The sequence below is a fragment of the Pithys albifrons genome, chromosome 3 (genome assembly GCF_047495875.1).
Source record: "Pithys albifrons albifrons isolate INPA30051 chromosome 3, PitAlb_v1, whole genome shotgun sequence".
Lineage (NCBI taxonomy): Eukaryota > Metazoa > Chordata > Aves > Passeriformes > Thamnophilidae > Pithys > Pithys albifrons.
In genome coordinates this window covers 43,483,718-43,508,586 of record NC_092460.1, presented here as the reverse complement: position 1 = coordinate 43,508,586, position 24,869 = coordinate 43,483,718, and the positions used below count along the sequence as shown (strand labels likewise).

The 24,869-nt window shown below is 47.5% G+C and overlaps 1 protein-coding gene across 7 annotated transcripts in view; it reads left to right on the top strand.

Annotated features, from left to right (window-relative positions):
• The window catches only part of WNT7B (Wnt family member 7B), a 79,185-nt gene that overhangs the window by 38,247 nt on the left and 16,069 nt on the right, over positions 1-24,869 (top strand). For 5 of the 7 annotated variants that reach the window (XM_071551500.1, XM_071551506.1, XM_071551499.1 and 2 more), the window contains exon 2: positions 3,447-3,673. In XM_071551500.1, the coding sequence (XP_071407601.1) occupies positions 3,447-3,673 (227 nt within the window). The remainder of the gene's footprint in view (positions 1-3,446; positions 3,674-24,869) is intronic. The other 2 variants (XM_071551501.1, XM_071551502.1) reach the window with 1 other exon arrangement.

Sequence of the window (24,869 nt, the reverse complement as noted above, 5' to 3'; positions counted from 1 at the left end):
CTTGATGTCTCAAGATTCTGATGCACAAACCAGGCCTCCCAAAACCTTGTTCCTTGGGTTTAGTTCCTTGGGTTTAGTTGGGACTGCAAGGTCCTATCCAAGCCCAGATCTGTTTTTGGTTCTTTTTTTTTTGTTTTGTTTTTAATTTGGGTGTGACTGTTTATAACCATTGCTCAACTTCAGTGTGGTGTTTCCCTTGGACTGATGACAAAGGGATGGGGAAAGGAGAAGGCTCCGCATGTGCCAGACCTAGTCCCTCAGGAACTGTGGCACTGCTGCACAGGCTGTGTTTGGCTGGATGAGCCCCGTGGGTGCTGGTTATGGGATACCCCACAGGGTGACTATTCCCCTGGCTCTGTTCAGCTGGATGAGCCCGTGGGTGCTGGTTATGGGATACCCCACAGGGTGACTATTCCCCTGGCTCTCTTCGGCTGGATGAGCCCCATGGGTGCTGGTTATGGGACACCCCACAGGGTGACTATTTCATGGGCTGTGATTGGCTGGATGAGCCCGTGGGTGCTGGTTATGGGATACCCCACAGGGTGATTATTCCATGGGCTGTGATTGGCTGGATGAGCCCGTGGGTGCTGGTTATGGGACATCCCACAGGGTGACTATTCCATGGGCTGTGATTGGCTGGATGAGCCCGTGGGTGCTGGTTATGGGATACCCCACAGGGTGACTATTCCATGGGCTGTGATTGGCTGGATGAGCCCGTGGGTGCTGGTTATGGGACACCCCACAGGGTGACTATTCCCCTGGCTCTGTTCAGCTGGATGAGCCCGTGGGTGCTGTTTCATGGGATACCCCACGGGGATGCCCCACAGAAGGCTCCAGGGGTGTGGGGCTGTCCTGGTGGGGATGGTCACAGCCAGTGCCCACTGCACCAGGAACCCTCTCCAAGTGCTGCTCACGTGTCCCATGTGACAGAACGAGGGAATTCTGCCCTGCAAACAAAGCTGAGCTGGAAGAAGATGCCCATTTGTGGTGTGGGGTTGTGCCCTTGAACAGCTGCAGAGGGAAACACTCTGTACCTGGTACAGATCCTGCCCCTCCAGCCTGCCCAGGGGCAGAGCCCAGCACAGCCCCAGCTGTGATGGGGGCACAGCCCAGGGACGCTGCAGGACACACAGGGGAGGAAGGAAGCTGGAAATGCTGCTGGGTGCATTTCTCTAATACAGACAAAGCTTTCCAAAACCTCAGTTTCATGATTCAGCTTTTTCTTTGGCACTGAAATGGTAGGAACAATTTAAAAGTAGGCTAAACAAGTCTGAGGGAATATGCTGGTAAGTTCAGACCGGAGAGGGGGCCGTTCCTGGAAGTAATAACAGAAAAACTAAGGCCCTCAACCCCAATAACTGCAGTTAAATTGTTTTAATACACTTCACAAACACGTAGGAATTACGGGATCGTCACCATACCTTCTGAGGCAGATTTGATCACGCTTATTTTCTGGACAAATAAACTGACCCACGGTATTAAAATACTCTGCCCAAGGCCTGCTCCAAAAACAATGGGAGACCAAAGAATACACTCTAACCTAATTATGAGACAGCAGTGATGTGTATGGAGGAAGCAACTAAACTGAAAATTATACGTGGGTTAGATGCTGTGGCCAACTTTCTCTTGCTTTCTTTTGTTTTGGAAGTCATAAGGTTTTGCTGCTCAGCTTGAGATAATGGTTAGTGGAAACTGTGAAGGCTCCCCAGTCTGAAAAAATGATGTCAGGGAGTTATAACAGTTTTTATCAGTTTTTAATTAAAAAAAATTGGTATCATATATGCAAACAACTTTTATGTATTCCTTTTGCCAGGAATTTGATGGCACAGCCTCAGTAAGTTGACTTTCAGACAAAAATCGTAAAGGTCAGAAGCCATTGTAAAGGGAATCTTATCTCAAATCCAATTCATAATATTTTTTTAAGATTATCAAATCTCTTGGAAGTCCTGACTCAAAGACATCATAATTTAAATATTTTATTAATTTTTTTAAGTAGAGAAACACTTTTTGCCAGAAACAAAAGCTGAGCTCAAAGCCTGCCTGAATCCTGGGGACTCTCTGGCTCCAAATGAGGCTCCAGCTGTTGCTCAGCACCCTCAGGAACATGGAGTGCAGCTCAAGTCTGAGTGCTCAGAGCTGCCACTGCATTGTGTTCCTGGGCAGCACCACATGGGGCAAGCTCTGTTTGTGACACTCTGGCTCTGCATCCATAACCCCTCACAAGCCATAAATAAACTCACAACTGCTTCACTTCTCATGGACTGGTAACTTTGGAAAAGATGCACAAATACCTATTGGAGACAGAGTGAATCATCAAGGAATTTCCATTCCCCAGTAAGACCAATATTTCACCTTGCCCAGGGAAGCGTTCTCCATTTCACACGTTTTGCTCTGACTTTCCTGTGGCTTATTGAAATGGCAAACTGAAACACTCCAATTTCGTTGAAATACAGCACTTAGGTAATTTGCAGTCACCTTTGTGACAAAGTTGGTAAATTCCTATAAAATTAATTGATTTTGTTTAGTCAGCGTTGCCCAAAAGGAGCCTTTCCGGTGGGAGGTTTCTAACACCACGAGGAAAGGCTTGGGCTGGTGTTCAGGGAGGAAAGGAAGGGACCAGGGAGTAGGTCAGGTCAGTGTGCTGTTCCTGGGCTGTTTGGAGACAGTGGCTCTGTCCCTGTGGAACTCCACACAAACCTGTAACCTTCACACAAGCCTGTATAGATGTTGAAAAATGAGCCAGTAAAGATGTTGAAAAGTGAGCTGAAAAATGAAAAATAAACATGCCCAAGTGAGAACATATGGCAGGTGCATGTTATATGCAAACCTTATAATGAATTCTGAAAATACACTCCAGGAATGAGAACTGCCAATTGGTCTAGTCTGGATGGCACATAGTAAGGATCACTCCCATGTGCACCACGATGTTTGGCAGCTCTAACAGCACAGTATTGCTGGTGAACTTCATTAATCATTCAATACCCTGAGCGTGATAATGGGCAAGAGGGTTGGTAGTGTCAAGTCATTCTCTAAATTGTGCTTAACAGTTTCAAATGAGGGATGGATGAACTGGCTGCAGTAACCAAAACACTGAGCCTGAACCTACATTCAAAGCACACATGAGTTTCAGAGATTTGTGGATGATCAATTATCACTAATTTTTGTTTTTAAGTAAGTCTTGCTTTCCACATCTCACAACTGATGGCTCTGTGTAGGACTGGAAGTGAAAGTGCCAAAATTCCATTTCTTTGTTTTTTCTGGCACAGATTTGATCAGGAATGACCTCAAAATTTTCAGCCTCCTTTGCCAGCCCAGCAACAGTGGGATGAGCTGGCCCAACCAGCAGCTCCCACCCTGCAGCCCTGCCCTTTGCCCAGCGCCTCCCCATGCCAGCTCAGTCAGTCCCTCCATGTGGTTCTAAGGCTCCCTCTGCTCTCTCCCCTCAGAGCTCTGTCGTCCGTGGTGGCTCTGGGAGCCAACATCATCTGCAACAAGATCCCGGGGCTGGCGCCGCGGCAGCGAGCCATCTGCCAGAGCCGCCCCGATGCCATCATTGTGATCGGGGAGGGTGCGCAGATGGGCATCAACGAGTGCCAGTACCAGTTCCGCTACGGCCGCTGGAACTGCTCTGCCCTGGGCGAGAAAACAGTCTTTGGACAAGAGCTCCGAGTAGGTAAGGGCGTCTCTACTGAGCTGCTGAGGGGTGGGTGGAGGTGGGCCTGTCCCTTCTGCCTTTTCTGCTGGGGTCCTGCCAAGGTTCCCGCCCCTCTGTGACAAGCTGTGGTAGTTTTAGCTGGGTTTCTGCCAGCTCAACCCAAGACATGTGCCCACTGGGGCTCAGCAGTGATGCCCCCAGAGCAACTGTGCCCTCCATGTTCCCACTCACTGCAAAGCAACTGGCAAGGGACACGAGGTCACTCCATGCTCGCCATGCCTGCCCCTCTGTGCTGGGAGGATGTGCTGCAGTGTGTGGCTCTCACAGGACACTCGCTGGGACACCAGCCAGCTTCTCAGGGGGTTGTTCTTCTCAGGTCCCATTTGAATCTGGGGACAACTCCTGAATTCAGTGGGTCAGGTGAGTCCTGTGCCTCCAACACAACTAAGTGTGGTCAGACATAAGATCTCATTAAAACTGCATCAAAAAAAGGCAAAACATTTCCCCTCATCTGAGCAAAGAGGAACTGACTGACACGGTGCTTTGGCTGGTAGAGATCAAGGCTCTGGGTTTTCCTGACACTCTTGGGAAGTGAAGGCCCAAAGCTGAGGTCCCACTTCAGTCAGTGAGGGAACTGAGTACTTTTCCCAAGAACATGCAAGTGTGAGACTCTGGCAGAGGTCTGCGTGTTTTAAGGGCACAGTGGCCCAGCTGTGAAGGGCTAGAGTGGAATAAATCCACTGGCATCAGGGCAATGGACTCACAGGGAATCTGTTGTGTTTTGCTCCACAGCAAACCTCTGAAGTGGAGAGGGCTAGAACTAATAACAGAAACAACTGGTAAACTGGCAAAAGTCTGAACTTCCTGAACTTCAGAAAAAGGGCTGGTAGAATTTAGTTGTGATGCTGAAAAGCTGGTAGTAAGGAATTTTCTCATCAGTGTTTCTTCCATATTTGTCCTAAGATATTTATAATTCTGTTCAGACAATACTTTTATCCTAACTTTTGTTTCTGAAAGAGTGTAAGTGGAAGGCTTTAAACATTCTCATATCACCATAGACAGGCAACAATCTAATATTTGACTTCTACCTTCAGCTTTAAATGAACCAGAAAAAATTCTAGTCTTGACTACCATAAGCAGGTCTGGTTCTCCCTGGTTGGCATTATGGTGGTTTGCCTTCAGTTATGCCCCGAACGATGGTGCTGCCAGAAAACACACAGCTGCCAAGGATGGCCCTGTGGTACTTCCCATGCTGTGTTTTCATTCCCAAAGCCAGCAGGGATGCTCTGCCCTCAGGGAAGGAGCTGTCTCAGCCTCTGTGAGAGGCACAGTCTGGAGGGCTGTACCAGAGCTGGTGTCACTACCAAGCCTTCAGCGAAAAGGTGTTCACAGTTTGTGCCCTCCCCTTTGAGCTGCAGGAGTGGTGCCTGCTCAGCTCCACCATCGTGCTTGGGGGTGATAATCCTCTTCACCAGAGAGTCCTTTTGTCCTCAGAAACCTTGGAGTGCAGCCCAAATGCCTGAAGATTGTGCTTCTGCTTTTATTCTGAATTATTCTATACAAAGTAAGAGCTACAAGAACAAAAATTATGGACTAGCAATCAGGTTGGTCAAGTTTGAAAAACCAGGGTTTTCCTGAGCCACTGTCCAAGCCATATTTGCCAAAATGTTTGCCAGATTTTGACCTCTTCACCAAACCTGGGTGGTTTCTTGCAGCTATGAAATGACTGATGTGGAATTTGGTGGGTTCTTTTATGGCTTAACCCCAACACAGCCCAAACTTGGCAGCTGCAGCTGTTCTGCTGTGACATTTGTTGGGTGTGAAACCACACAGACCCCAGTGGATGGAGAAGGTTTACATGGCCCTTCCAGAGGAGCTCCACACAGGTTTGTGCAGGATCCCACAATCCACACCTCTCGGTTGTTTTACTGGTGCAGTAGCACCCAGAGATGATGAGGGCAGTGACTCGGAAAAGGGCAGGGTTAGGAAGTGGTAGTGTTAAACTAACAAGGGGAAAAAGGTAAAAAATAGACAAAGGTTTAAAACCCTACCACTTAAAGGTACAAAACACTTGCAAGCATAAATATTCACATGTGTAATGAAATACATGCAGAAACACCAAACCAGCCATTTGGTTCTGCCTGAACACACTGACGGAAGGATTAACCCCCAAAAAGACAGGTATATTTTCACTTCATCCCAAAGGAAAGCTTCGTCCCAGAACACTTAGGGAGATGAACATTGGACTTACTCAGGTCACAAGGTGGGAGGGTAAGTAAGCCATGATAACATGGTACTAATTGCTCTCTAGCTGTGTGGAGAAGAGAGGCCCTACTCTTCAGCCACTGGGCCAAGATTCTCCCACCAGCACTGCCAAGTGCAGAATTACAGTTATTCTGCTTTGTATCTCAGTGCAACACTCCCCCTTCGAAATTCAAAGCAATCCCTGAGACTCCCCCAGCGTGAGGTTTCTCCAACAGATGTGTCTCTGCTCCTGCCACCCCTTCTCAGGGCCATTGTGCTCAGCTGTGTGTCCTGCAGCAGCTGAGGGCAGGACACAGGGACAGATGTCCTGCTCTGGGGACCCTGCTGTGCCAGGGGGTGCTCAGTTTGTGGCAGGACACAGGGACAGATGTCCTGCTCTGGGGACCCTGCTGTGCCAGGGGGTGCTCAGTTTGTGGCAGGACACAGGGACAGATGTCCTGCTCTGGGGACCCTGCTGTGCCAGGGGGTGCTCAGTTTGTGGCAGGACACAGGGACAGATGTCCTGCTCTGGGGACCCTGCTGTGCCAGGGGGTGCTCAGTTTGTTAGCTCAGCTGCACAGGTGAGGAGCTGTTTATTCCAAGAGGTACTGCAGTGAATAAGGGCTGTACCACCAATATGGTACATGCAATCTGTATTAAAGCCAACTGAAATAGTCCAGAGGGAAGAAACACAACTGTAGCAATAATGTTAGGCATGGGGCATTTGTGTTGGTGTGAAAGATTTATAGCAGCCAGAGATGAAAAGTAACAGAGAAATCTAAATTAGTAGCATGAACAAAGACTGTAGCATGGGATGAATTAGCCAAGCATTGTGTAGAGGTTATTTTGGCATCATATTTATAGCTGGGAACTTTTCCACAGTCCTGCCATCCCCACAGGAAAGTCAGTGCTGTGCTCCCTGTGCTCATCCTGTCCCTGTTACATGGATTTGCCACCTTCCTGCACTCATCCCTGGTTTCCATGCCAGCTCCTCACACAACCTCTTGCACTCTTCACTCATTCCTCTTCCTTTCAGCTTCTTCAGCAAATCACCTCTATAATGATTACCTCTTTAACAAATGGACTCAAAAATAAATTGGTTAAGGATATATCAAATGTTATAATTAGTAATCATTGCTGAAAGACAATTGCCCTTCTAACACTTTGAAGGCCAGGACTCTGTTGTGAACAAGCAAAGCCTCTGGTCCCCCCAGGGTATTGATGCAGAATTGCTCCAGCACTGGGGGCCAGTCTGTATCCCTCAAAAGGTGGGCAGAGAAACCTGTCACCTGCGCACCTCTACAGTTACACATCACTAACAGCAGCTGGGAGCAAACCCAGCCAGCAGCCTCTGCAGAGTGGAGTCTGAATCAGTAATGGAAATGAAACCTGCCTTTGTTCCTTGGCAGTGGATTGTTTGGCCAATTATTTGTGCACTGACCATTCCACTGCAATTCTCCAAACTGTAGGGTTTATAAACAGAGAGCTCTTACCAGTTCTAAACCCAGGGCAAAACTGAGGTGTGTTGAAAAATGTATCTGTCAGGATATCAAAAGTCATCTGCAGCTGTCTCTTTCTCAGAGTCATGATGTGGAAAATGACTGTGACTTAGCAGTATTTGTCTATGTCATCAATGCAATGATTTGGCAAATCATTGAACCTGACAGGGAAGTATCAACAAACAGACCAAAACCAAGGGAGTTCTGAAGCTGTTTGTTTTTTTTTAACCTCTGACCTTTTGTATTGGTCTGTAGGTTTCTGGTGGGTTGAAAGGATGCATTTGCAGTAAAGTTACAGCTCCTGTTCTTAGGAGAACATCTTAAGAACCCTCCTGTCACCTTTTAGAAACTAACCAACCCTGTGCATGGATTTGATGAAGTCCCAGGTGAAGCAGACTCTACAAGTTATTCTGAGCAGCACAGTCAGAACACAAAGTTGAATGTCACAGCTCCATCCAAGCCTGCACTGTCCAGACACACACACAAACCTCCAAGGTCAAACAGAGCACTGCAAAGCCAGGGGACAACTTTTGAAGGGAAGATGCTCATAAAAACCAGCGACCCTTTCTCTATTTGTGCTGGAAACAGGTACCACTGTAAGTCCACTCAGATCCCAGCGTTCCAGCTGCAGGCCTGAAAGAACAGGGGACTGGGCATGGAGGATGTGTAAGTGATGGTGTCATGGAGAAATGGTTGGCATCTTATCAGACGTGCTGGGGGGGTATCAGTCAGTAAATTATTCATGGCTCAGGCCATATATAGGCTTAATTACACTTGGATTCCATATATGAAGCCAGTCATTTTTATTCTGGGCTATAATGGTGGTTGAACTGAGATGCCAACTGTTCATAAAAACTTCCTACCAAAAATGGGAGGAGTAGAGAGGCTCATTATTCTCCAAAAATGGCAATTCATGCCCAAGCAGACGGATGAATCCAGCACAGTAGTGTCTAGTGTGGTATGAGTTGGCCAACTTGGAAAGCCTGACTCTCAGAGCAAGCAGAGAACTTCCACTGCATGAAGACAGGCAGAATTCTTAGGAATGCTTCACAACCATATTGGACTTTAATGCTACTAGCAAATCAATAAAGGGAACCATAAATGAATCCAGACAGTTTGCTAAAGTAAGTACTTTTCTAGCTCACTTTCTGTCTTTCTTTCCTCCTGCCATTTCCTTCTCTGCTACTTTATGTTCTCATTCTCTATTTTCTTAAAATCAACTTATGTTGTTTGTTCTATATTTGTTAATGCTTAGCAATATTCATAGATCAGGTTGACTGTATGTTTATTATTCTAACATCTGTGTATTTATTATGGGAAAATCTATCTTTACGGACTTGCACTATATCCAATAAAAACAATATGGGGGAAAGAAAGGAATTGTACAGCTGGAAACAATTTGGAGGGGGAAAATGAGTTGGGATTAGATTATTTTAAATATGATCCAGAGCAGGGCACACACTTCACCGACGGAAAGGCAGTAATTATCTGTGTCATAGCAGTAGGTGCTATGATTGCTTTAGGCATTTGTCAGCCTTTGGGAACCTCAATTGCACAGTGGCTTTTGGACCCAACATGGCACCATTTCGGGGTTTGCTGCTGCTGCAGAGCATGGCCCCAGACAGCAATGTCTGTCCTCTCAGCACGCAACCAGCTGCCCAGAAAGACATGAGTTTTCAGTGATTGAACTGGAGGTTGGAGCTGGAATAGGGTGAAAAGCCTTGCAGTGTGAGGGGTGGCTGCTCAGGGCACGGCAGCAGCTCCTGGAGCTGGGGCAGTCTGGGGTTCCAGAGACAAGGGCACAGGATACACCATCAGCTGAGACCTGCACCAGGACTGTGGGCAGCTCCAGGACACAGCCAGAACCAACACACACAGTGCCCTTATTGCTCACACAGCTGACCTGGAGGGCCTGCAGATGTGCACTGCCCAAAGTGCCAGGTGCAGGCATTGCTCTTGCAAGTGTGATTTAGTTAAACTACAAATACCATGGCACATTTAATGACCTGTGGCTTATGCCAGGCTAACTCTTACTGGAAGCATAACAAGATCTGTATTTCTTAGTTATTTAGAGAGGGAGAGTTTTCTCATTATAGGCCTGAATGAAAGTAAATAAATAACAAGACACACATAATGAACCACCACCCACCCCCCTGGCCTCAGTGCCCCCCAGTCTCTGTCAGTGCCATCCCTGCTGCCTGAGGGAGCTGCAGGCTGTGCTGGGGCACACTGGGCTGTGCCCACTCCCCTGGCCTCTGTGCCCCCCAGTATCTGTCAGTGCCATCCCTGCTGCTTGAGGGAGCTGCAGGCTGTGCTGGGGCACACTGGGCTGTGCCCACACCCCTGGCTGCAGTGCCCCCTAGCAGAGGGGTGAGCCCCCTGGGGCACCCAGGCTGCCCCAGCACACCAGGCTGCCCCAGCACATCCCAGCTGAAAGCCAAACAGGGGAAAGGGGTGAGGCTATCGGAGTTACAAGCAGAGTGTGTGAGAGGCATTTCAGTTTGCACTATCATCCTTGGAGGAAATGAAGGGGTTGACTCAAACACTTCATACTTTTTGAAAGGAGAAGGATGGATAAGGTTTTCACTATCACAAGTAGCAAGGCAAGACAGTAACCCAAACCAGAATAAGAAAATAAACCTCCCAGCTGGTGGTAGCTGAGGTTGTGAAGGAGCGGTAAAGAAGTTATGAAACAACTAATGTGCTAAGAATTTATATTGTTTTAACTGAGGAGGAGCAGTAGGTTCAGACTCTTCTACATTTCTGCCACTTGGGGGTTTTTAGAAAAAGAAAAATATCTTTCTATTCTAAGGAAGTACTGTTGTATTAAAGAAACATCCTGGTTTGAGAGAATGGAGGATTCCCAGCTTAGGAAATCAATTTGAACATTTGTGGGTGATAATTTCTCTGTGCTTTAAGAATTTCTTAGATACCACAACCTCATAATGATCTGGTGAGGCTTTAGTAATGTTTTCAAAACATGCTGTAAACCAGAGATGAAAAGAGAAACATAATTGGACAGTGCCATTTCTAAATTATGAGCTGACAGTAATCAATTTTGTTTGACTTTACTAGAAGAAATGTGTTTGCTACATTAATTTTATCATCTCTATTTCGTTGTCTCCCTATAAAAGAAATATCTATCATATATAATCTGTAGCGTGTCATAATTTCTAGCTGTGAATAGATGGATTTTTATATATCCCAGTTTACCTTCTCTATTCCCCAGTATTTTTGTAAGGTTTTACTGTCTAGTTCAAATGTAGCTCAGTTGTGTTTTCTTTTCCTTCAAGGGTCATGAGTTTGAAGAAAAGTATAAATTCTTTTAAATGAAAATGTTCTTGTTGCCATTTCAATATTTATGTTCTTGTTGCCATCTCAATATTTACCTCTTTGGCAGTAGCCTTGCTTTGAAAGGCAGATGTCCCTATTCCAAAGACAGCACTGACATGGCAATACAATCACTTGGTGAACTCTGGCTTGCAGCTGGATGAGACTGCCCTGAATGAAATCTGCAATTTCCATTCCAGGGAAAGGGCCAACTTTTTAAACTTCTGTTTCATTCCATTTGTACACATAGAAATGAAGATTTTTCTTGGAGCAGGTGCTTTTCTGTGGACATTTTCAAACTGAAGTCCACTGCCCCACCTGACTGAGCAGCTCCCCCTTGGCTGTTGTGCCCTTGGTTTCAGATTTGCTGTGCTTGGATGTGACCCGATGCCAAGGCCTGTACCTGGGCTGGGCTGGGCTGGGCTTTAATACGTTGTTTCCATGGTTCAAAACACCTTTTTTGTTGTATGTAATAGCTCCCTTTAAGGGCCAGTATGAAAAAGAAACCTTTTGTTTTTTGAGGGGGGTGGGTACTGACAGCTTTTGGCACTCTGATCACCCTGATGCATGTCCTTACATTTTGGGTACGGGTGTGTGTCATGGGCCCCCACAGGCAGTTTGTGGTCACCTGAACTCTGATCAGCCCCTGCCTGGCACTGGCCAGAAACAAAGTCCTCCTTTTCTCTCGCTTTTGTCTTTAGCTCAGAGGTCCTGTGGAAAAGATAGCATGCAAATTCTAGCCTACTATTTTTGATTACTAAAATTTGGACACAGGGCTAACTTTGCATCGCAACTTTCAGTTTGCCATTTCCTTACTTCCAAGTTCTTCCAAGGCGACATTAATGTTCACTTAGTGTCACTTTTTCATGTCACTGTAACAAAATTGCTGGGTACAAATGAGCCATAGCAGGCTGACTCATTAGTTACTTCACCATCTCAGTCTATTGGGCAATGACTTACAATGTAATGCACGCTTCAAACAGGAAAGCAAATAACATTTAAAGTCACATAAAGTGGTGCTGGCCCTCATCCAAAATGACAGGAGCCAAACTCTGCTCCTATTACTGCTGTGGAAATTTTGCCACTGCTTTCACCAGAGCCACTAAAAGGCTCCCTGGCTTTTGGTTACGAGCAGAAGCTGCAAGTCATAGCAGGGACTCAGCTAAAACCCAATTAGTTAACTGGCAATCCACTACACAACACTTGACTTTTTGAGTGCAGGTAACTCTGCAAAGAGGCAGGTGCTGCCAAGGCCTGGCACTGCAGGAAAGCTCTTTGTGGAGGAGGGCAGGTAGTGCAGCCACCTGAGCTCCTGCAGTGGCCTGGGCTCTGCTGCCTCGGGACACTCCCCGGCTGGCCAGGTAGTGCAGCCACCTGAGCTCCTGCAGTGGCCTGGGCTCTGCTGCCTCGGGACACTCCCTGGCTGGCCAGGTAGTGCAGCCACCTGAGCTCCTGCAGTGGCCTGGGCTCTGCTGCCTCAGGACACTCTCCGGCTGGCCAGGTAGTGCAGCCACCTGAGCTCCTGCAGTGGCCTGGGCTCTGCTGCCTCGGGACACTCCCCGGCTGGCCAGGTAGTGCAGCCACCTGAGCTCCTGCAGTGGCCTGGGCTCTGCTGCCTCAGGACACTCTCCGGCTGGCCAGGTAGTGCAGCCACCTGAGCTCCTGCAGTGGCCTGGGCTCTGCTGCCTCGGGACACTCCCCGGCTGGCCAGGTAGTGCAGCCACCTGAGCTCCTGCAGTGGCCTGGGCTCTGCTGCCTTGGGACACTCCCCAGCTGCACTGCTGCGGTCACTGTGCTGGCAGAATGCCCTCCCTGGAATTACAGATGAGAGGCTTGGGCATCCAGCTCAACCTCTACAGCAGCAGGACAGGCTAAACATAACATTAGCTCTCACAGTGACACATGTAACAGCACCCCTCCCCTCCCTCCCTCCTCTGTTCTTTGGGATCCATCTGTTTCCCAGTGGAAAGCCTGAAATGCACAGAGTCAAGAGCAAACAGCAGGAAAAGCACAGCATTTGTTGATATTCACGGTTTGCTCTGCAAACAAGTGTTCAGCATCCAGGCTTGGATCACTGATCCATGCCCGCTGCTGTCGTGCCTCCAGTCACAAGCAATTTCTTTTCCTAATGAAGTGGCTGATGTATTGCAAAATATTACATCTGACAAATGCCTTATTTTCTAATTGACAACATTTCCTTGTGCGTGTCGAGCCTGACTTTTTGCACTGCATTAAATTGAGTGTGACTCCAGTTGGTTACCTACTGACGTTACTGTTACTGAGAGGAGAGACAAAATCAAATGGCAGAACGAAGCAGGTGAGAGAACCATATCATCTGTTATTGGGAGGCTTGAAAAAATGAATCTGGCACTGTAGCTCTGAGGTCATTGCTCCCTCAGGACTCAAATGGGCCAACGATTTCAGCTCTGCTCTGTCTGCCCAATGTGTGATCCACTCTAATCCTTCCATTTTAAGTCCTCTTAAAGAGACTTTGGAAGTGCAGAAACAAGTGGTTTGCAGAATACAGAAATCATAGTGAAAGTCAGCATGCAAGATTTTGGTGATTTTGTGATGATCCACTTGAAGTGGATCTAGGAGACAGCTTTGTAATGGTCTCTGCACTGCAGAGGCTCAACCTCTGATTTCTGGGAGTCTCTGAGAAAGATGATTCCTAAGACTTAACCAGTGCCAGTTCAGTGGGCTTGGATTGCAGAGGAGGCTTTAAGTCATTTGCTCTCACCCCAGAAGCCTCACTGGTGCCCTGGGAGAGGACACTGGTGTGTGTCTCTGGGTAGAAACTCAGCAGACAGGGACTGCACTGCTGTAGACTTGAGAGCTCTATTTGAGTTGCTACAACAAAGAAAGGTTACTCATGAATCATGATTTCGTTTTACCTGTTCACTCAATGAAAATGTGGAAAATCATTTTGTGTCTGCCTCAGCCTGCACCCTCCCTGTTCTTAAGCGATGTCCCTGCAAAGTCCCACCTGACACAGTCAGTGCAACTCAGCACTTTCTGAGGGGAAAGGCACAAGAGACAGCACTGGCTTCTCTCTGCTGTTGAACTCTGGACAACAGAGAAATGAGGAGCCCCTTCCTCACTTCTTCCCTTTGGCTCAGTTTTATACCACACAACACCAGGCATTTGCATGAGATGTGTAAGATAGAACCAATCAACCTGTATTCCTTGTATGGTCAAAGAAGGGAGAGAAGCTCTTGCAGGGGGCGATTTGGAGTTTAGTTTGACTGCATGACTGTCCCTGTTGCCTATCCTGGGAGCTTAGCCTCCCTAATTAGGTATCAGGCTTGCTAATGACTAATTGTTGCTTGTCTATTCGATTTTCCCACCTCTCTGTGCATGTTTGTCAGGGGAGCATGTGGTCCTCTCCTAAAGTCATACCTGCTTGCCCCACACAGCACACATGGAAACCTGATCCTCATGTCAAGTCCTGCCTATTCTTAGCACTCACTCACCAGTAGTACCTACGAAAGTTGTCTTAGCTGATGACTTTCAGATACTGGTAAGAAAACCCCAAACCCCAAAAATGCTGCAACCACAGGCATAGCTCCACCACTGCTCTTTGGAAATTTAAGAAGTGGGAGTCCAAAATTACCACCAGATGGTGCACCTATTTAGCAAGTGACAGAGACATGTTCCACAAGAAAGGGTAGCCACAGCCTCCAGCAACCCATCAAGGAGCTTCCCCTGCTGTTTATCCTCAGCTGTGATAGAAATTGAATGTGTTTGAGACAAGGACCTGCTGGCCATCCTATCCTGTTACATTTAATAGGGAGCATGTTTCCAATCTTCCTGAGAGAAGCCTTTCAGCTGCCTGGCTGGGGCCGTGGGGAAGTGGGAAGGAGCATAGCAGAGCTCTGAGTGCATGGAAAGGGAGAAGGGGAGGAACGAGCTGGGCCAGGAGCAGCAGAAGCTGGGAATGGTGGGGGGCAGTGAGCAGCACCTAGGAGCAGGCTGGGCAGCACAGAGCAATGTGCTTGGCTGCTCTGTGCCTGAGGCAGCTCTGGCTGTCAGGGTGGGACCTGTCAGGGCCTTGGGAAGGGAGATCTTGATGTCCAAGCCAGCAGTTTGGGAACCTGCCAGTGCCAGTGTGCTAGGCAAGCACACATAGAGTGTTCCATGCACTGCATGGCAGAGGAGCTGAGCCTTCCCAAGCAGCCAGGTGGGTTTTACTCTCTGACTGCTCCTCATTCCCAAGCACTGGGGTGCTCTGTCCTCACAGAAGGGTTAGCACCAGTCATAGCCATGTATTTTCTGCCATGTTTCTCACAATGTCACAAGACCATGTGGTTCTTTCAGCTAGATTTGCTCTACATCATTATATTATCGTGTGTAGAACATGAGAAGGTATCTATTCCCATTCTACTCTTGCTTTAAAGGAAATTCTGAAATAATTCCTAAGTTTCCTGGCAATCCTATTCCATGAAAGTGAGGCAGAAGAAAATATTACAAGTCTCTCATTCCTTTGTACAGATGTGTCTTTTACAGCTTTCTATTCTTTTGTTGTGGTTTAGATGATGCCATAATTAGAGTATTGATAGAGAATGATTAGAACTATTGCACTTTTAATTACAATCTGACCAGTAAAGAAAGGTCTGAAGCAAAAATTTCCTCTGAGCAAAAAGTGGAAACATTTGAATATTCTTTAACCTGAGAAGTGTTCATGAAGAATGGATACAGTAATTTTTCACTCTCTTTGTCCAAGCTGAGAGAAGGTCAATACCATTCCCTCCCTATTCTTTCTCACATACCTTGTGGCTCCAAGTTCAGTGTGAGAAGCATCCTTTAATGGGTAAAGCATGGACCAGGAGACAATGGACTTGGCCCCTGCTCCCAGCTGTGCCTTTTCCTGTCACCTTGGCCATGTCACTCCTTACCTCGCTGGCTGGCGACTAAAGGTGACTGATTTCAGTGAGGAACTGAGAGCTTTAGTTAGTAGCCCCCACATCAACATTTGGGACATAGCCTCAAACAAAAATGGTTGCTGTCAAAGTCTTCTTATCCAAAGAGAAAGCAAAGGACAGAAATGTTGTGGAGGGATTTGGTTTTCTAGAAAGTGAGTCTGAAAAAAACCTATACTGAAAAATGTCTATAGAAGAGGCCAGGAAGGATTATTATATTGATTGGCATAAGAAGGAAGTTTGGAAGCCTGAGGTAATTGTCCACAAAGAGCCTGAACTCAAATTTCACTCAGAAAATGCTCAAGTCATGCTCAGTACTTACATACAACATCAGGGAGAGAACAAAGACCACAGGGAGAGTAACTGCTGGTTACTTACTGTATGTGCTGTGATCCTCTCAGTAAATCTTCCTGTCTGAGATCCCGTTTTCAGCTCCTGGTGCACAGCCAGGGGTCATGAACACCTTTTCCCTCTTTCTTTCTCCTTGCTGTGCCCATTTTCTCTCACCTCAGCAGTTCAGTAATGCTGAAACCAAGTTCCCTTCCCTTCTGTTTGCTTTTCCTTTGTCCACTGATGAACCCTGTTGCTTTATTACAGACACTGTAGTTGTAACTTCAGAATAAACAGCAGCTCTGAGCAGGAGAGCCAGCTGGGTTTTCCCTGCCTCTTACACACCCCAAGGTTCTGCAGCACCCCTTGTTTGTTTTCAGGGATTAGAGGCAATATCCCACATACTGCTGACATAATGAGGCACTCAGGGAAGGCAAGAGCTGGTTTTGAGAGCCCCTGGAGGGCTGCGTGCCTGGGGATGGGCAAGGCACATTGGGAATGCAGCAGAGCGCCCTCCGAGCTGGGTGGCAGTGAGGGCAGTACATTCCCATGAACAACACTGTGCTCTGCTCAGAGCTGATGCAAAGTGCCCGCATGGAGCACCTCCCAGAGCAGCACGTGCATGCTGTCAGCCTGTGGCAACCAGAGCAACGTGGCATCATGGGACAGACAAAAACACCCCTTGGGCCCAGATAGCCCAATCCAAGGCTTTGCACGTGAAACATTTGGTTTGGTTTGAAGACACTGGCCTTTCTAACTGCTCTGTTTTAGTTAGAGCTCAACTAGCGATGGATTTGAACCACAAGCGATGGATTTGAACTTTCCCAGAGTTCAGTGGTGTTCAGAGCTGACTTTTGGTTTGGCCCATCACAAGGACAGGGTCAGCTCCAAAGTTCAGATCTGCAGCCAGGCTGCTGCAGAGTAGGGGCTGGAGGGATCATTTAGTGAGACCCACACCTTGCTTTAGTGGGCACTTGCAGCACAGACACTTGCTGGTGGTTTTTGAAAGTGTTTGTACATGGGCAGCATCCCAAAGACTGGTGCTAATACCAATACACCTACTGAAACACTGAGGTATTTGTACAGCAGAAAAGGACTTGGAGTACCTTAAAAACATGTGTTTTTTTTTCTTCTGATCTTGGTTTAAAACTCATCCCTCATTTCTAGGTCTTGAAAACAATGGAAGCTCTTTGTGAGCTAGAGATTGATCTTTATATTCTTAGAACACTTAGTTTTTCCAGCAGATAACTTGCAGGGCTGGCATCTGCCATTTGTCAAAGCCTGGCAGGTTGGATCAGCATTTTAGGGTGAGCTTGCTCAGTACATGGCAAGACACGAGCTTAACACAACACAAACAATAAACAACAACCACTAGTCTAGTAGATAAGATAACTTGACCAGTAGGGTTGACTGCACAGGCCCAGATTAAACATTGATTCAGTACCTGTCAGGAGTCCTGAGAAGAGTCAGGTAATTCTTCCTTGTTTATGTAGATCTTGTCACTTCCCAATTCCTGTCAGGACCAGAAACTCCAGAGCTGAAAAAAAAAAAGACTTTGCTCTTGTGATGCTTCCAGACTCATTTTGCAAACCAGAGAGGTTTGGACCAGAATCTAAACTCTGTGTATTTATCCCAAACCCTCTGAGCTCTTTACTCCTAAATCTCTTACATATGTGTGATTTATGCCATGTCTTGTTCTCTGGGGTTACAAACGTGACTGCCAGGCCAGGACCCTTTGAGTCCCAAGAAGCTCAGACATCACTGCTTGACCCACCTCTCCTCCCAGAAGGATGGTCAGCAAGTCAAACACTTCAGGAGGTGACTGCAGCCACACAAGCAGTGCACAACAGCATTGGGGAAACAGAACTCAAGAGCAACTCTCAGCCCAGCCCTTTCAGCAGAACTTTCTTATTGCCCTGCACAGACTGTGAGCTCTCAGGGGGTGGCAGTGCCTGGCAGGGTCAGTGCCCAGCTGTGTGCCCTGTGCTGGGAAGTACGATCTCTGGGCAGAACCAGCACAGCAGGGCACACCCAACCAGCCTGCACAGCCAGCCCTGCTGCAGCCACCGAGGCACTGGGGCTGGGCTAAGGCAGTGGGGCACCGTCCAGCTGCTGCCATGGAGCTGCCAGGGCAGTGGGAGCATCCCAGACAGCCACAGGAGACTCCCTGTGTCCTACCTGCCAAACACTGCCCTGCCAGGGATGCAGCAGAGAACACAGGAAAGCCCCACACCTGCAGGATGGGGCTCCAGGGACAGTGGCATCTGATACACTGGCAGGTCTTCCAGGCTGTCCTGCCAGGTGAGGGAACACATGGCAGCAGTTTATGTGAGCCACAGATCTGCAGGACAACCTTAGTGCAGAATTATCCTCCAGGAGATACCCAACAGCGAATGCAGTGAGAACCTGTCTCTGCCACATTCCTGTGCAGAATTTCACAGAAAAAGACAACATTCTGGTATGCTATTTGATACAAATTGGTTTTCCTCTTTTTTTGTCACCCACAAGCAATGGCCTTTTGTCTGTGTCTGTAGAGTTCTTTAGAAGAAGGCCTACATTGCAGAGCAGAGTGCCCAGACAGGAGAGCATGACCATGCCTGTGCTGGGAGTGTTGTCCCGGGCACACAGGAGCTGTTTCTCCATGGCCAGTAGCCTGAAACACTTTTAAGAGGCCCCAGACTGGCTGCCACCATTGCAGAATTTGGGCAGTACATCTTCCATATTCACTGCTGTTACCACAAAGCGGTGTGGAGAGCAAGGTATTTCTACATTCCTAATTTCACAGTTATTGCACATAATGCTCCTCCTGTATTGCTGTTGCAGTGAAAGCTACAACATGATATAGGACTATGACATTTTATGGTATTTGTCTGGATTTAGATTAGAAATCGGACAAATAATTGAAATAAGTGCTTATTTATTAGGTCCACTAGACCCAACAGATGCCTAGTGTATGTGCTTCAGTTTAATAAAAGATACTGCTCCTCTTCACAAATCTTATTTTAGAAATGTCATGACTAAGTAGAATTAGTACTTTGTTTAATATAAACTCATGCTAATTCCGTACTTAACAGAATCAAGTTAAATGACACTGAAAAACACAGAAAAATACAGTAGGAGAAGTTATACTGTGCTCAATAGAATGTCTTTTTACTAATCGGTGCAACCAACAAAGTCATCTGACTCTTCATGTAAAGAAATGTTTTTTCTCCAGTCAGAACATTTGAAGGGTGGGCTCTCCTTTTCTAAACCACCACATCCTCTCAGCAATTACACTCAGCAGATTGCTGCCAGCAGAGCTGGAAGGGCTCACTGTGCAGGCAAATCTGCCTTAACTCTCTGCTGGGATAGTTTAGACTCTCCCTTTCTTTGCCTTTTCTGCTCCCAGTGTTGGAGCTCCCCATGCAGCTTGCTACCTTCTGCAGTGTGGCTTTTCTGGTGTCTCAGTGCCTGGGGAGGCCGGAGTGCTGTGCTGGCCACATGGAAAATCCTGTGGGGAACAACATCTAAAAGACAGGCTTGGGAGCCAAAACCTCGCTGCAGATCTAGCTCTGGGTGTCTAGCTCTTGCCCTAGAGATGTAATTAATTTTGTATACTGCAAACATGGGTATCTAGACTGAAAGCAGTGTCTCATACCTGCAGAATGTCCTGGGCCAGGCTTGCTTTGTATGTGTCTCGCAAAGGAGGTTTCTAGATTTATATATATCTACAAAATAATGGTGTTGGCTAACATAAAAACTGAGTCCAAGGCAAAAGCCTGTGCTGACAAACAGAAGCAGCCAGCCTTTGAGATATGGCTTGGAGCTGCACAGATCTGCCTGGTTAGTCAGGAGATGTCATCAGCTCCAAATGGAGATGTGAGAGTATTTAGCAACTCTGAAACAGACGCAGATGCAGCCTCAGCAATTGCTCTGGGCAGACCCCTCAGTCAGTTATTTTTCCAAATGCAAAGTGCAGGAGGTGTGTGCTGCAGTGCCATGCAGGTGTGGCAGTGTGAGTGCCAGCAGTGCCTCAGGTGCCATGCACTCTCTGGCAGCACAGGGATGCTGAGCACTGCTGTGCCCAGAGCCCTCCATGCCTCTGGCACTGCATATCCAGCTCCGTGCTGTGCCAGAGCAGCACGTGGAAGAGCAGAGCAGGGAATTCCCAGCCTCAGGAGTTACTGTTTCTCCCTGGGAGCGCTCCTGTCCCACCATGCATGTCCATGGGTGTCTGAATTGGTGTTTCAGTTGCTGCTTGGGAAGTTTGCAGCCAAATGCCTCTGTGAACCAACCCCTAAAAAACTATCCAACAGGAGGACAGTTTGTCCTCTCACAGGTCCTTGTGCCCTATAGATAAATGCCTGACCCTCCCCATGCCTTTGTGAAAGAGAGGTAATAGTATCTCTAAAGAAAGGTAATATTGGGTTTATCTTTCTATGTGAAATTCCCCATAAAAGAGACCACAATGCATTGGCAAACTCTACTCACAAGAACTGCTGTTATGAATAGACTGAGGCAGCTGAATTATTAGGAGAATAGATAATACTCTATTCTAGAACAGAACAGGACAGTATAGAACAGAATGACATAGACCACATAACCCATCTGGTTGCTCACAGCTCCATGTGCTTTAAGGACACTGGCACACTTCAGGCCCCAGTTCCTCTGCAGTGCCCTCAGGATGCCCTGCTGTCTGCCAGGGAATGACTCTCTCAGAGCTGCAGAGCAGTGAACTGCCCCTCGTGCTGCCCAACCCATGCCCTGTGCGCTGGTCAGTGAGTGCCCAGCACCCTGTTCTGACTAACTGGGACACTCACAGTGAACTGCCCCTCGTGCTGCCCAAGCCATGCCCTGTGCACTGGTCAGTGAGTGCCCAGCATCCTGTTCTGATTCACTGGGATACACACAGGCAGTGCTGCTCTCCGACCCAAACTTCACTGCCCCCTTTTCTGTAAGAACAGAATACAGATTGTTTGTTAGGGCTGAGTTAGGGAGAAATATTTGGTCAGACAAATATTGCTTTACAGTGGAAAACCCAAAAATTTCGTATTTCTCTGGGCACTTCTAAACATCCTTTCAAAGATCACAGCAAACTTACTAACCTCACAGAACTGTCCCAGAAAACTTCACCAAGGGACACGTTGCCAAAAGACAGACAAAAACACAACAGAATCATGCTCACTGGAACAGAAATGCTGACTATTGTTTAAGGTTGCCAGGACTTAACTGAATATATTTAGGGGATAAATTAAGTAAAAAACCCCCTGTAAGTCATTGGAAGACTCATTACAAAAAGCCCTGTGGAAAGTACCACCAATCCTTTAGAAAACGACCATGACATTCAAAAACATGTTTGAAAAAATGTGAAAAGCAGAGGTAGGGTACATATCTCTTTTTAAGAGACATGCTTTTAAAAGTATATAAAGAGTGACAGAAAGGAGCTGCAAGAAGGCAAGTGTGAAATAATTCTAGTTCATGTGCAGCCCAATCTCAAAGCAAACCTGACAAACCCACATGAGCAACAGAACACAATCCAGTTGACGAAGCAATTCTAAACTGATGACCAAGATTCTGGCACCTCCAACATATAAACTTAGTGGGAGCCTAGACATGCAAAATGCTGAGTAAGTGAAGAATCCCCAAATAAACCATTATGACCTATCACACTGTGGGCTGTGAGATGTGCAGTGTGCTCTGTCCCAGCCATGTGCCACTGGAAGCACAGCCCACGGGCAACCAGGGGAAGCTGCTGACATGCCATGCAGCTCCTGCTGCAGTGCCAGTCTGACCAAACAGGCCTGTCTGGGGTGACACAAAACAAGACAAGGCTATTTTAATTAGCTGGTAGCAGAACATCAAAGAGAACATTCCCACCATGACCACCAGCAGACTCCAGCAGGCCTGGCCAGGCAGAGCTGCCAGAGGGACAGACCCAGCTCAGGTTCAGCAGCACTGTGGGGCACAGAGGGCAGGAGGGGCCTCAGTCATGCAGGGCCATGTCTAGCGGGTTCACAACAGGCTGCACACAAATCAACCAGTCTGCACTCTGGCATGGACTGGGAGATGCAGAATAGAAGCTGATCCACTCAGGGGAGGGGGCCCCTGAGGAGGGTGTAAACCAAGGATCACAGCAAGGAGGCCGAGCACTTCTTGCCTCAGCCTTCACTAAAAAGTTACAGAGCTAATGTCACCTGCAGGGGAAAACCCTCAGAGCTCTATGCAGGAGGCAGGACCTGTCCAGCCAACACTTTCCAGTTTAGTTGTCCCTCATCTAAGAACATTTAATGAAGCCAGTTTAGAGCTGGTAGTCCTGACAGTCGCTAGGGCCGAAACCTTGTGGAGAACTCTAATAAAGAAGGATTGAAAAGAGAAATGTATTGCCTTTCTCTAAAAGGAAAAAAAAAAAAGAAAGGAAAGGAATTATAGGAGTGATAATCTTAAATAAATGAAAAAATATGGGAGCAAAACATTTGTAAGCTCATAACTAAGAACAAGATGAGTAAGAGTCAACAAGGATCTGTCAAGAACAAATCACGTTAAACCCATCCAATTTCCTTTTTGGCCACCCAGGGCCTGAGAGGCAGAGAAGCAGCAATTTACAAGGGAGCTTTTGACACTGCTTTATAGGACATTCTCACAAGAAAACTGAGAACATGCCAAATGGGTACAGACCATATGGAAATCATCCTTGGAGGGTGTAGTTATCAAACTGGGACAGTGTTCTGTCCTTGCGATCTGTTCTGGGTGTGGTACCAGTCAGTGTTACACTCCTGACTGGACCAAGGGAATAACCGTGCACATCTAATTTATGAATTATGTCAGGGTGGGAAGGAAGTTGGAGGAAGTTGGGGTCAAAACTGAGAATGATCATGGAGAAATGTGGAAAAGAAGAAAGAGTTAGGGCAAAGGAAGAGGAGGCAAGTCAGAAGGCAAATGCAAAGGTCTGTATGTGGGAACAACCAGCTGCACAAATGCAGGCTGGGGAACTGTGGTGTGCCAGTGACAGCAGCTGCAGAGAAGAAGGCTGCAAACTGAGTCAGAGTCAAGTGTCCTGCTGCTGTGAAACACCAGGCTGGTGTGAGGAACAGCATGTGTGAAGGGCTGCTCCTGCTGCTGCTGCAGCCCTGAGCAGGCAAGGCCTCAGCTGAGCAGTCAGCTGCCCACACAGCCCAGCCTGCTGGAGAGCAGGGCAAGGGTAGAGCTCCTGGAGGGCTGTGCAAGGGCTGCCCATGGAACACCCCTGGGGAGGGCTGGAGCCTTCACCTATGGAAAGGCTGGGGCTGCAAGGAGGGAGGAATTGGTTCTCAGCATCCAGACAGTTTCAGGTCAGTATTGGTAAAACACACACCAGCAGAGGTCCTGAGGTACTGAACAAACTGTGGAACCTTCTCTACCAAAGATGTTGCAGAAAACACTGAGTAAAAGCTGCTGTGAAGGACACTTGTGTTATCAGCCTGTGTTGGGCTGAGGCAGAGCACAGACCCTGCTGAGCTTCCTGCCAGCCCTGCTCTTCTGCCTGGCCTTTTCTGCTCACACAGACTGATCTCAGTGGTCTGTGGCTCTGACATGCAGCACAGGGCACACACAGTTAGAGGCACAGAGTAAATAAATCAATCCCTGCTTTTATAAACCAACAAGCTGAAAATTAATTACACTGAAAATGCAAACAAAGGAAGGATCTGCTCCAGATAGTGGAAAAAGCTCTCCCTGACTTGTTTTGCCCTTGCATCAAACTGAAACAGGAGAACCTGCACTATTTTTCTTGAGAATTGCTAACGAGTGTGTTGAATAAAATACAAAATCACAAAGGAAATAAACTTGTCTGTAGAAGTCTGCATCCAGCACTACTTAGGGTGCAGTTCTCTGAGTTTTAGTTTACTCAGTTAGATGTATCTGTTTTCTTTTGCCATAAAAATTTACTTCATCTGTCCTCAGCTTTCAAGACTTGTTGAAAAGGGTAGGTTTGGCAAAAAAACTAAACTTCTTCCGTGGTTCCTTTCTTCTTCCCACTGACCTATATTGTATACTGTCATATAATCAATCTGGTGCCTTGTGGAAGTGCATGAGGAATCTGTTTTGTTGAACAGCAGCATGCAGCACTTTCTGTCATTGCTGAGCCAAGATCTAGGAAATCACTTGCCAAACAGTATATACTCTACAGTTTAGTATCTGAAGTCAAATTATAGCTCTAATAGCTGACACTCACTGGCAGCGTTGCTCGTCCAGTTGCTGCCATGGGTCATTTCAGGATGGTGTGTGCAATGGGAACATCCTCAGGTGTTACTCAGAAGGACAGATGCCTTGCAGGTCACTATGGCCTGGTTAAATCCTGCCCCCTGAGCTCGCAAACTCTGGCCTGGTTAAATCCTGCCCCCCGAGCTCACAAACTCTGGCCTGGTTAAATCCTGCCCCCCGAGCTCACAGACTCTGGCCTGGTTAAATCCTGCCCCCCGAGCTCACAAACTCTGGCCTGGTTAAATCCTGCCCCCTGTGCTCACAGACTCTGCCCTGGTTAAATCCTGTCCCCTGAGCTCACAAACTCTGGCCTGGTCAAATCCTGTCCCCTGAGCTCACAGCTGCCTGGCTGAACTGTGTTTAGCACATGTGCCCCTCAGCTGAGGGTGGTTCTGAGCAGTGCTGGATCTGGGCACGTTCCAGAGCAGGAGAGCACAGCAATTATGGAACGGGTAAGAGTTTCCACAGCAGCCCAGACTGAGCTTAGTGCTCAGTGAGCAGGCCAGAACTTAGTCAGGAACGACACCTAAGTGGCACGGGCTGCTGCAGGACTCCAGTCATAGATCACCAGGCTCCTCTCACCCCACCTGCCACAAGGCTCTCCCTCAGGGAGTCAGTGGCCCAGTCTGTGCCTGTCTGACCAGCAATGCCTGTGCTGCTGGCACCGGAGCCCCT